Source organism: Falco cherrug, chromosome 8 (genome assembly GCF_023634085.1).
Source record: "Falco cherrug isolate bFalChe1 chromosome 8, bFalChe1.pri, whole genome shotgun sequence".
NCBI lineage: Eukaryota > Metazoa > Chordata > Aves > Falconiformes > Falconidae > Falco > Falco cherrug.
Genome location: NC_073704.1, coordinates 63,780,296 through 63,791,479, shown reverse-complemented (window position 1 = coordinate 63,791,479; position 11,184 = coordinate 63,780,296). Strand labels below are relative to the sequence as shown.

Sequence of the window (11,184 nt, the reverse complement as noted above, 5' to 3'; positions counted from 1 at the left end):
AAGAGTAGTTTTCTGAATAACATTTTGTTCCAGTGATCTGAACAAAATAGATTGAGCTTAATGCTGAAACACTGTTTCCCTGGGCACACATAACTCCAGGAGTGCAGTGGCCAAGCTGCTGTGTGTACTGTGGTTATTGCCTTAATACGTGGGGGGAAATGGCCAGTGTGGATCCTGTGAGTAGATCTGCTCAGTGGTTCTCAAAAGGCCATAAATACAGGCTTTTAATAGTTAAATCTGAAAGCTGCCTTTTGAAAATGGTCTTTAAAATAACAGAAGTGATGCTAACAGAATCAGTAGAGAACTTAAAAAATACTAGCTTTGTTAAATGAGCTGTTTGAATTATTTGAGAAGCCTGACTTGAAGGTGCACTTCATTATTATTATTCCTAGTTGAGGAAAATCCACCTGATTAGAAACAAATGTTTGACAATTGAAGCTGATGCTTGCCTGTAAGGGAAAGAATGGGTCTGCCCTGTCTAGTTTCTCTTGTCTTTTCCGTCTTTTGTGTCATGGGAACCACACTGGTATTCATGGTTACACTTCAAAGAGCAACAGTGAGAAGTAACTTTTACTCTAAAAGCCACATATCCTTGCACCTTGTTACTTTGTTAGAACTGTGAATTCCAGGCAAAGTGAAAAATGGATGTAGCAATGACATTGAAACCTCTTTGCTGGCCACCCCCCATTCCAAAGCACCAGCAGCAGACCTGAGCTGTCAGGTGGGTCCTGATTTTGATACTGATCATTTCTTATCAGTTTATTTCCAGGGGATAAGCCCATAGTAATGGTGGTAGTTCACACTGGACCCAAGTCATGCACAGCATTCCTGGCACACTGACATACTAAGATGTGGGCTTTTAAAATCACAGTCTGATGTGCAAATGCAAATAAATTATTTAATGTGATCCCAGATGAGTTTGAGGAGCAGCCCTGGGTACCTCTGAGACTGGTGAAAGACTCTTTGGTTGCTCAAAATCGTAGCTGTTACCTGCAGGAGAAAGAGATGCTCTGTTCTTAAAAGGAGGTACAAGCCCCCCTCTAGCCCCGAACTCTAGCGTGGAGTGGCACTGGGGTGGCATGTGCTGGCCAAGAACTCCTTCTAGAGGGGCCAGTGCTGCTCTTAGCTGCTGGCAGAGAGGACCACGTCAGGCAAGCAGTGTCCGCATCCTCTAGGTGTTCTTGTCTTCACATCAGTTTACATTATTGGCTTAAAAAGAATCTTTCTCCAAAGTAGGGCTTGCAAACCGAGCTTGTTTGTGGGGCTTGCAGGACTCCCATCCCAGTGAGCACGACCTTGAATCATCCTGCAGCTCAACCAGCTGGACGTGCGGTCAGTGCCCCTCTCTGCTCTGGGCAGCTGTATCTTTACAGGTACAGACTGAAGTCAAGAAGGAGTTTAAGCTCCTGCTTTTGAATCCTTTTTGGGGAAAAAAGAGAGTTTGCATTTTCCTGAAGGTTTAGTATTTGAAGCGCAAATTACATCGCTGTACCAATAACCATTGCTTAAGTGGCAGCTTTTTCCCAGCTTCAAATCATGCAGTTAGGCCAATTCCTTTAAATTTATTCTGGGGAATAACATGAGAAGATCTCATATTCCAGCCTAAGCTGCTTGAAGAGCTCTGTAAACAGATTTCCTACAACCTTCCTGGGCTCTCCTTTCTCAAGCCCGGTGCCTCCCTTCCACAGGTTCCTGCAGCAGTAGTGAGAGCAGACCCCACTGCGTGCCCCTGCCCCGTGCAGCCCCAGCCCCGCTGGGTTCCCACAGCTCCCCAGTTTCTGCTGCCCCCCTGTTCCTCCCTGCTGGAGCACAGGAGCCGAGGTGGCCAGGAGTGCAGGGTGCCTCCTTCTTACAGCGCTGTGATCCCATGCTACTCCAGGTGGTTTTCTCTGACCCGTACAGGCAGAAGACAAATTTAACACCTAAGCTGTAAGTAGCAGTAACTGGTGGCGGTTGCAGGGAAGCAGATCTTGCAAATGTAAGAAATGTGGAAGTGAAACCCTGTGCAGTGCTCATATGCCATCACTGCTCTAGCTTTCCATTTGTGACTTTTCCAGCAATGCCACCAAGTTGCCTCTGCCGAGCATGTTAGACCTTCAAGCTCTGCTCTTCCCAACTGCTGCCCACAGCCCTGGAAAGCTGTCAGCTTCCAGGGGCTCCAGGGCCTTGGCAGAGACGTGTTGAACCACTTCTTGCACAAAGTGTCAAGTGCCCATGCTGGGGGATGTAAGGAATGAAGGAGCTCCCTGCTACCTGCCCCCCCTGGGGAGAACAGGCAGGGAATCCTGCAGCTGCCCGCCCAGCACCTGGGAGTCTCCTGTTGCAGCCTGCAAGGTGAATACGTGCCAGGTAGAAGGTAATGTGAGCCCACCACCACGAGAGACCTGCAGTGAGCTCTCGGTAGGGATTAATTACGGCTACGTCCAGGAGAATGCAAAATAATAGTGCCAAGGAGGAATGTGCAATAGGCAAAATGCAAGAGCCTAGACCTCCCCCTTGGCGTGCCAGCTGTGTGGAGGCTGGTGGGATTCCAGGACTGATCTCTGTAACTCATTTGCCTATCCACGAACAAGCAGTGTGGGGGAAGAAACCAGTAGCTTATGTTCTGCTGAGCAAAAGCAGGTGGGCCTGATTTCAGGATAAAAAGATACTTTTTATTGCCTTGAGCTGGAGAGATGAGCAGGCGTTGGAGGTGTGGGGTAAAGCAAGCGGTCAGTGGCAGCAGACAGCGCATCATGCCCATCTGACAGTGTTTTGGCAGCAGTTGCAAGGATTTTGGGTATAGTGGCTCATTTAGCATTTGATGTAACACCCACTGCAATGTGTGGGAGTCACTGCTGGATCAGGAGCTGCTGTTTCAGCCTCTCAGGCACTGAATTGCGGGATTTTAATTATAATTTCTTTTAAACCCCAGGCTTGTTTTCTTCACTGGGGCGTTATGCTGTGGGACTTTCACATGTGGGGCTAATTAAGGAATGGAGGGGTGCAGAGGTTAATGAAATGTACTCTGCAAAAGATCTATTCGGTGCTGATGAGAGCTGCATTTAATAAGTAAAAGGATATTCTCTCTGCTGGGGGAATTCATGGCAACCATCTGAATAAAATTTTTAAAATAAGCTCAAAGCACCATTGCAAAGCTAATCTATGCCTGAAGGGAGCCCACGTATACATTAAAGAATAATCAGGCTGTAGGAATCTTGCAGCCTCTGGGTTTCACAAAATGCACTCAAGCAGCATGTGAATTTCACTGCTAAACGAAAGGAGGCATTAAAGGTTATCAGAGACTCTAAAATACCACATGAGCCTTGAAGCTGAGTCATATCATACTTAAATCTATGGAGAGGAACTGATAGTCTTGATTTACAGACTAAGAGACATTTGAGCCAGAGGTCTTTCAGCCTTCAGCCCATGATGTAAGAACAAGTACATCCCAGCCTCAAGAAGGAACCACTTGTGGAACAATCTCTCCTGAGATCCCTGCTCCATGACAGCCTCAGATGGGATGGCAGGTGCCTCCAGCACCCCTTTCTGGGGTCCAGCCGCTCCCTCCTGGGATAAGGCCAGTGTCACTCAACGTCATAGCGGGAAGCATGAGCTGGTGGTAGGAGAAAAAAAGGGGTCTGAGCAATTCTCACTGCTGGGCAGGAGTCTGTAGCCACGTGCAGAGGTGGCTGGACAGACAGCTGCTTGGAAAGGAGTGAGCTGGTCCGAAATTCTACCTAGGAAGGGAAAGCTGAACGCTGCCAGCATCTTTTGTTGTGCACATCCATAGTTTTTTCTCCACAGAAAGGGAAAAAGACATAAAGCTGTGCTAACACTAATAGTATGGATCTGTTTTGTCTGGGCTCAGAGGCGAATTATTGTTTTAATTTAAATCAGAGCTTTTTTTAATGACAGTAAAAATTAAAAAAAAACCCAACCACCCAACCCTGAATGTACTGAGCCAAAAGGATTCTGTGACTTGTTGGACCTGCTGAGGACTGTGACACAAAGGAGCATGCTTTCAGCACACAGTGCAACGTTGCGGGGAGGGTTTGAGTGCGGCATTACCACCACCCCAGACCCCTTAAATCTGTTTCAATCCTGATAAAGCACAGACACGGACACTCCTGGCTGTGGCTGTTTCAGGTCAGCTAGCAAAAGGAAGGCTACTGCGGCGGCTAATGCAAACAGGATGAAGAGGCTGTAAAATGACGGGTGCATGGTGAGACACGAGGTGGGGACTGGGGAGGTAAGTGGTTGGGTGCAGCTCTGGCCGCGCATCCTGTTTTCAGAGAAGTCACCAAGGCTCGGGTGAGCTTAGGGGCTGTCACTGGCAGAGCTACTGCCGTAAATCCTGTCCCAGCCCCTGTGCTGCAGAGATATACCCAGATCGTCCAGAAAACCTTTTTTGCTGGTATGCTTGATTCCACTTCAGGAATGGTGTGAGTTCTACATGGAGAAACAGTCTTTCCCTTGTATAACCTGCATTTCTACCAGAAGCATTTGTTGATACAAATTTACTCAAAACTGCTTTGTGGTGTAATTGGCTTTTTTCTTTTTAATGTCTCTTTTGGGGCAGTGAGTAGGACCAGACTGCTTCCCGTGGGGGCTGCATCACATGCTTCTAAACAGGTCTGTCTTAGAAATCTTTGCAGGTGTAACGGTGTTGATCAGTGGAATGAGTTTGGGGAGAGCAGCCTGTCTATCTCTAAATGTTGGTTTTTTTTTTAACTAGTCTAGGTTATTTGGCAAGGATGCTCGTACTGCAGGCAGCTGCATCACCATTAGAAAGCATGTCCTGATGGGATTTTTCTGCCCGTTCACTCCCAAAGGGCCAGCAGGTAACCAGCCACTATCATTCAACATCTAGCGGCTGGTGATGGGTTGGTTCAGGGTTGCACACATAGTAGAAGAGCTAGATGTGCTTAATGATTTGCTTTGGAAATTAGCGAAATTAAACCTTGGAACTGGAATAGAAAATGAATGGTCCTCATTATGATGCAGAGCTTTTCATCTGTGTTGTCCTGATCTGTCCCTGTTCTGTCACTGCAACAAACAAACACCATGCTGTTTGTGCCCATGCTACGTGCTGGCCAAGTCCCTGTTAACAACCTCTTAGTTTGGGGCGGTCCCACATTAGTACCAATCACTGGAAAGAGCAAAAACTGCCATGCTGCCATTTTACTCAGATTAATATGCAAATCAGGAAGCAAATGCGTCCAAGGAATGTAGGTCACGGTGGAAACGTGCAGAGCGCGAGGAGAAGGGACAAGCAGTGGGCAACTGGGGAACGGGCTCGAAAGGCCTTCTCTCTACCTTCAGCTGGTGGGTGCAGCTCCCTTGGTCTGTTGAAGTTACCCTTCTGCTGGGCCTTGGTTCTGTGATGAAGCCAAAACCTCATAAAGGCCCCTTTGCAGTGCAGGAACGGCGTTTCTCAGGGCTTTCATAGAACGTGTGTTTCTATGCAGCACTTACAAGGGGATGGAGATGGCCAAAACTCTATTTGAACCTGACTGCACTGCTCAGACACATCTGGGAGGACAAAGTCTTTCCCTTTGTACAGAATCGTGGCTCAAGGCTTGTTTGCAGATGTCTTCAGTGCAGGTTTTTGAGCTGATACTCCACAGAACAAAATGTTCCGAGGAATGGACAAACTGAGTTATCTTTAGAAAGGCAGACTAAGCCAGGGTCAGGCAAACATTAGCTTTACTGATCTCTGATGCTGCTAAACTAAAATCCGAGCCAGTTCTATTTGTGTAGGCGCTCCACTGAATGCGCAGCACTCACGCTGCTGCTTGTGCTGCCCACAGGTCTAAAAAAATTATCTTGATTTTGATTCGGAATATCAGTATTGCCTGCTTTAAAGAAGTGACCAAGGTGGCTACCTCCATTTCATAGCAGGAAAACTGAGACGTGGCAAGTAGGCAGGCTAATAACCAACGCAAAATACAATCCCGAGCTCCTGAGTCACAGTCCTGTACCTTATCTGCACCTTCCATCTCCAGCCTTCTGCAGCTGCCAGCCTTCCCCTACCGTGTAAGCCATCTCACCAGGTAGGAGCGGAGCCCAGGGGGCTAGGGTTGTTTGGGTTTTCCTTTCCTGCAGCCAGCTTCGATGATGTGGAAGGCAGCTCCCAGCTCAGAGCTGGGTCAGAGGTTCAAAAGGCAGCATGCTTGTCTGACCCGTGGCACACACCGTGGCACAGCCTCTGCCCTGGGCCAGCACACTGACAGGAGCAGCGGGTCCTCCTCTTGGCTCTGTCGCTTGTGAAAGCATCCTGGCTAAACTTCACAGCTCTTGTTCATTCGAGTGAAAATCCTACTGTGTTCGGCCAGATTTGTGCTTGACACATCGAAAAATTAAGGAGACTTTTAAACTGAGGGATTCATAAAGCAGTCCTGGCCTTAGTCTCTGCCAGGAAAGCACTCCCATGATTGTCCTACAGCATCTCTTCCAGAGTATAAAGGGCAACATAGGAAACCAAAACCCAGAAAGGCTGATGGACTGGTTTTACTTCAAACAAAAGGCAATATATATTTTTCCAAGATTACAGCAGCGCATTCTCAGTACCTCTCAGTATTTGTTTGCACCTGAAGTTGTACAGCACTGGGTATACTAATCACAGCCTGCCTACTGTCTTTTCCTTAATCTGCTCAACAAGGAGGAGGAACGAGCTGAGTCACTGCACAAACTTGTTGGCAGAGCCTGGCCCACCCCACCCACAGCACCCGACCTCTTGAGCTCCCCACCTTTGTGTTGCAACCTTCCTGCCAAGCCTCAGAGCACCTCCCTGGGGAACGCTGTAAAGAGAGCTCTGTTGTTGCTGGGCATTTTTCTATTATGCTAGCTCATCGCTGTGATGCCTCCAAGGAAGGAGTAGCACAGAATTTCCTTGATGATAAGTGTTGCAATGAAGTCTTACCTCAGCCATGACTTCTTGCTTTTCCTTTGACACAATAACACAGGAGCAATGAAACCTTCTCCCTACTCTCCTTATGGTGAATTCATGACTGTGCTTTACAGGTTGGTCGGTTATGTTTTTTTTTTTTAAATGGAAAGCACTCCATCCTTGAACCCTCCCTCTGACTCAAGTAGGTTTTACTCAGAATTAGCACTAAAACCTCAGCTATGTTATTTGAACAGGTATTAAGCATATAGCCAAAACTATTTAACAAACTTCCCCATAAGGCCAAGCCAAGCTGCAGAGTGTTTCCAATCCACACAGAAACAGAACACTTATACCACGCTGCTTCAGTCCTGCCAGTGCCTCAGAAGCAACATGAACACACACACATGCTTCTGTGGTTTTAGTGAACGCAGAAAAAGGTGTTTAATGTCAGTAAAATTGGAAAGCCTCTTTAAAACAGAGTAACACACTTTCCCAACTCCCCCCCCCCCCCCCCCCCCCCGGAACTCTGCAAGCTGACACAGTACAGCACAAATCAAGGTTTTAAATGACCGTGCTGGTCAATGGTCACACCAACAGCTATAGAGCAAATAGGATTTTTTTTTTTAAACCCTACTCCAGATATAGAAGTCATGAGGTGCTTGATCATTAACGTTTGCTTAACAACTTAATTAGTGCAATACGGAAGCAGACTGGTGCAGAATAATCCAGTCTCTTCCGAGAGCAGGTGGATCAGACCCCTCTGCAATCACTAGGGACTTCAGGGAGAACACTGAAGTAAAAGAGGGCAGTGCCTCCAACTTCAGCACAGTCCTACAGCACTCCTTGCCAAGCCAGCCTTTGGGAGAAGCCAATTACAGCCAATTAGAAGTACTAAGGCTTAATTCAAGACTGAAAAAAAACATTCCTGGAGTCACTGACTTGGAAAGAAAGGCAAAGCGTGCAAACAAGTGTTTCAGTATGGAAACCAAAACACCTGATGGGGCTGAAAAGCAGAGCAAGTGCAGTATTGCTATTACCTTCATCACCTCTAAATTATACAGGGTTTTAAGTTACATTTTTAGAGAAAACGTGATGGTTTAGCAGACTGGCCCCAGGAATCAGACAGTTTCTGTTCTTAGCTCTGCCTCTTTGCATTAAGTTTAACCAAACAGTAATTAAAAAAATAATAATCTCATTGCAAATGTGTTACTTAACCTGCAGTTAGCATGCTTTTTGGAGCTACATGTCGTTCTATATATAGAACCATTATGTTTATGATAGAAAAAAAAAAGAGTTAGTTTTAGGTCAATGATTCATGCTGTTGAGATGACAAGGTCATGCAGACATTCCATCATGACACACCTAACATAACATAAAGTCCCATTTTTATAAATATTTATTGTAAATAGGTCAAAATCAAGGCCAAGTTTTAAATAAAAGGAATCAGACATACAAGCCTAACTTTGTTTCCAGTTGGCTACTCAAAAACTCTGCAGGATCTGATTCCCAGTTTTTCAGTTGTTTTCACTATCAAATATCCACAAGGTTTTTATTCAGATTAAGTGATTGAACTATAGTCAAGTTTAAAAGTTCACAGTATTACCAAGACACGTGGTTAGTACCACCTGGTCAAAAAGTCTTTCAGGTAGAGAAAAAAAATAAATTGAAAATGCTAACCTAGTTTTCGGACTGAGGTAGACAGGTCATGGTGACTTGAGTGCTGAGGGTTGGGGGTTTTATGCTTTTTTTTATTAAGTTCTTCATCTAATAAAATAATGCATTTTATAATTGCTACATAACAATTGATAGTTATGTTAGCATTTCTGATAGTGGGAAAGTTTGTTTTGAAAAAGTACACAATTTTTTAAATAGAAATATTCCTCTTCTGTTACCAAAATAATCAGAAATGTCATAGAAAACTATGCATCTTTCCTCTAGTCATTTAAGCCTGCTATATAACAAGCCATGTTAAAGTAGCCAGCTACCAGCTTGCTGTTCACAGTGTAAAATATGCAATCTTTTACCTTACTTTTGCTCTCCAGCCAGGGAACACAGATCAAGAAGGCTGTACCTTAAGCATTTTAACCTGTCTACACACACAGAGGTTGTTTTAGTTTTTCCAGCCATAAGTATAAAGTTCGTGGCTTCCACCAACACACCAGTATGATGGTACATACAGCACCTGCAACACTCCCTGGGCAGCTCCCTTGTCACAGGCAGCTGTGTTTCATCCAGTGGCCTTTGGAGCTGGACCCTGTCACTGATCTAGTTCAACATCCAGACAGACACACAGAGAAGAAACCCAAGTTGCTTCTGCGAGAGGAAAAACTGAGACCCCAGTCACATTATCAAACAACTTTTATCCCAAGCAGGCAGAAGCTAGTGGCCAAAGAACAGCTCAGAAACAGGTCTGCGTTTCACGACGACCTCTTCCTCCTCCTCTGTTACCTCGGAGAGGGAGGAATATGAAGGGAATCCCCCTCTGGTCTTTGGCTTCCTCCTCGGGCCTGTAGTGGCAGCCAGGAGCTTGTTTAAGGACGAGGGTTTCCTCAGACCTTTGGTGAGGTCGTAGAAAGCCATGTCATCGGATATGACCCCCAAGAAAGTGCTAGTGGAGCTCAAGATTGAAGCCGCAAGCTTTGTGGTCTTCTTGATGGGCACAGAGGGCTCCGTGTTGGGAAGGCTGGGGTCTCCCAGCAAGCGCCTGACCGCAGAGGAGGCCCCTTCCTGTAAGTACTGGTGTGGCTTCTTCCCACTGTAGTCCCTCAGGTCGATCTTGGCGTGGTAGCTGTAGACCAGCATGTTGATGATCTTCTCCTGGCCGTGTATGGCAGCCAGGTGGAGCGCCGTGTAGCCACCATGTGACCTGGCATCCACGTTGACGCGGGCGCCCCCTTTCTCGGCCGCTCTGATGATGTTTGTCACCATGTCACAGTTGCCGTTCTTGGCGGCCCAGTGCAGGGCAGTGAAGCCCGAGATAAAGTCCCTCCGGGCTGCCAAGCTGGCATCGCCCAGCAGCAGCCCATGGAGCTGCTGGGTCCACTGCCCGCTGGCCGCCATCACCAGCCACTGGTGCTCTGCCTCTTCCAGGGGCACCGCTGCCATCTCCTCGCTGGCCCGATGGCTTTTGGGCCCCCGCCGCAGGCCAGGCGACCGGGACCCGGCCTCCTCCTCCAGCAATGGTGGGGGTGTCAGGGGGGACCCCGGCTCCTCAGGCGGCCCCGGGGCGGTGGCGGCGGCGGGGGGCAGCACGCAGCGCACCGGCAGCATGCAGGGCTTGGGGAGTGGCTCCCGCCGGGGCCCCCCCGTGCCAGTGGGCAGGGGTACCCCGCCGCCGCCGCCCTGGAAGAGGCCCCGCAGCTCGGAGACGGCCCGCGGCCACGGCAGCTCCTCAGGGGGCGCCGGGTCGGTGGGGAACGGGGCGCCGCCATCGCCCCCCTGCGCCAGCGCGCCCCCCGGCGGCGGGGCGGTGAGCAGCTCCCTCCGCAGGACCGCGGACCGGCCGCCGTGCTCCGCCGCGGCGTTCAGCTCCATCGGCGGCCGGAAGGTGCTCAGCAGCGCGGCGTGTCGCTCCCGCAGGCAGCCCAGCACGGCCGCCGGGCCGGTGTCGGGCTCCGCCGCGCCGCCGCCACAGGTGGTAGAGGAGCCGTCGCCTTCCCGCGGCGGAGGGAGCCCGCCCGCCCTCCGGGCTCGCCGGTCTGCGCAGGCAGGAGGCACCTGCGGCAGCAGCCAGCGCGTCCTCCGCGGCAGCTCCCGCTGAGGTGATCGGGCCGCCCCGCCCCGCCCGCGCCGCCGCCCCCGGCTGAGGGAGCGGAGCGGCACCGGCTCCCGGCGACTGCCTCCGCCCGCGGGGCGGCGCTGCGGGGAGGGCCCCGCACCGGCCCCGCCACCCGCCCGGGCCCCCCACCGGCCCCGTTCCCGGCCCCGCGCCCCCAGCCGGTGAGGAGCCCGGCGGCCGCCGCACCCGGATCCCGCCCGCCGGCCGCCCGGTGCCTCCCTGAGGGCGCTGAGGGGGCGCGTGCCGGTAGGTGCCGAGTGCATCAGCTCCCCGCAGCCTCCTCAGGCGGGGGCGGACGCTTCGTTCCTTTACTCCTCTCTCAACTTACTAAAACGATTCTTTTTTTTCTTTTTCTTTTTTTTTCTTTTTTCTTTTTTTTTTTTTTGTTATTTTATTTCAGTAGTAAACAGGTGGTGCAGCTTTAGGTAGCAATCACTCTGCGGCCGGGTCTCCGTTCCCTGAGAAGCCTCTGGGGCTCTGTGGGAGCTGCAGTACCTCTGGGTCAGGGTCTTGTGCCACGAAATCAGTCAGAAGA

At 49.6% G+C, this 11,184-nt stretch overlaps 1 protein-coding gene across 1 annotated transcript; it reads right to left on the bottom strand.

The window, feature by feature from the left end:
• Window positions 1–9,211: 9,211 nt before the first annotated feature.
• SOWAHA (sosondowah ankyrin repeat domain family member A) lies at window positions 9,212–10,912 on the bottom strand. Its single transcript, XM_014281031.3, has one exon. It carries the CDS (start codon window positions 10,910–10,912, stop codon window positions 9,251–9,253), a length of 1,662 nt encoding a protein of 553 aa, XP_014136506.2. The 3' UTR covers window positions 9,212–9,250.
• Between the last annotated feature and the right edge of the window lie 272 nt (window positions 10,913–11,184).